Genomic DNA, 1,103 nt, shown 5'->3' on the forward strand with positions numbered 1-1,103 from the left:
CAGGCGCGACGCATTCACGGGCTCCTCGCCCGTGTTCTCCAGCGTGACCTTCTTCAGGTGGACGCGACTGTCGTTGATGGTCTGGTGCGACGCGTCCAGGACGATGTCGCTGAGGGAATACCTGGCCGGCTCCTCCTCGACCAGGATGTACGCCTTCTCCACCCTGCGGATGTTGTCCCCGTCCAGGAGGAAGGCGCGCCGGTCCCTGAGGTCGGGTCCCACGTGCCCGGGCATGAGCGGGGCGTGCGGCGAGGAGTCGAAGGCCAGCATCAAGTCCGGCGACAGCACGGCGTTGTCGGGCTTGGCGGTGTACTTGTCCCAAGGCTTCAGGTGGAGTCGGGCGGAGCCGTTGATCGAGACAAGGACATCGTACTTGTCTAGCTTGAAGATTCGCTTCAGGAACGGGATGGTGCACACGCCGTCGTCCCTCAGCACCCCCGGGACCTGCAGGGCGCGGTGCCTCGCCCTACACCAGTGGGGGCCGGCGGGGCTGGACGGGTCGACGGCCACGGCCTCCTCGGGGATCTTGTCGGTGCCCGTGACCCACGCCAGGGTGGACGACGTGATCTTGGACGTCCCCGACGCCCCCCACAGCATCACCATGTCCACCGCCGCCAGGCACGAGCCGGACAGGGCCGCCAGCGCCAACAACCTGGAAAGAGAAACAAAAGCGCCATTAACATCAAAAGTTGTCATGATATTTCCCGACGTGGCTGGGCCTCCCTATCGGTAGAGTAACAACCCTTACACAAAATGAGAGAATATGTTGCTAGATGATTTGGTGACTAAATGATCAACCACCGATAATACTTTGAAACACAAAAGTAGATCAAAGAATATCACACGCACATAACCAAATCATATATACGAGCTTGCGTGTGCGGACGGCGCGATACAAACCAACTATAATCGTATCATAATAAGCTCGTCTACATTTAAGAGTTCTAGAGCCTAAAGGGACCCGAGTTTGACATTTCTAATGATCTATTTCAAACCCTTCGCCTCTTCCCCATCAGCGATAACATCACTCTTCTCCTTCCCTCTCCCCTTCCCCCTCGCCTCTCGAGCTCCCTCCTCCTTCCCCTTTCTCCCACGCCCTCACG

The 1,103-nt window shown here is 58.2% G+C and overlaps 1 protein-coding gene across 1 annotated transcript in view; it reads right to left on the bottom strand.

Moving 5' to 3' along the window:
- The window catches only part of LOC113802223 (protein unzipped), a 2,793-nt gene extending 2,060 nt beyond the window's left edge, over positions 1–733 (bottom strand). The window contains exon 1 of the mRNA XM_070116734.1: positions 1–733. This exon is cut by the window's left edge and continues 1,107 nt beyond it. Within this exon, the coding sequence (XP_069972835.1) occupies positions 1–696 (696 nt within the window). The 5' untranslated portion in view covers positions 697–733.
- Between the last annotated feature and the right edge of the window lie 370 nt (positions 734–1,103).

This window comes from Penaeus vannamei, chromosome 1 (assembly GCF_042767895.1).
Source record: "Penaeus vannamei isolate JL-2024 chromosome 1, ASM4276789v1, whole genome shotgun sequence".
Lineage (NCBI taxonomy): Eukaryota > Metazoa > Arthropoda > Malacostraca > Decapoda > Penaeidae > Penaeus > Penaeus vannamei.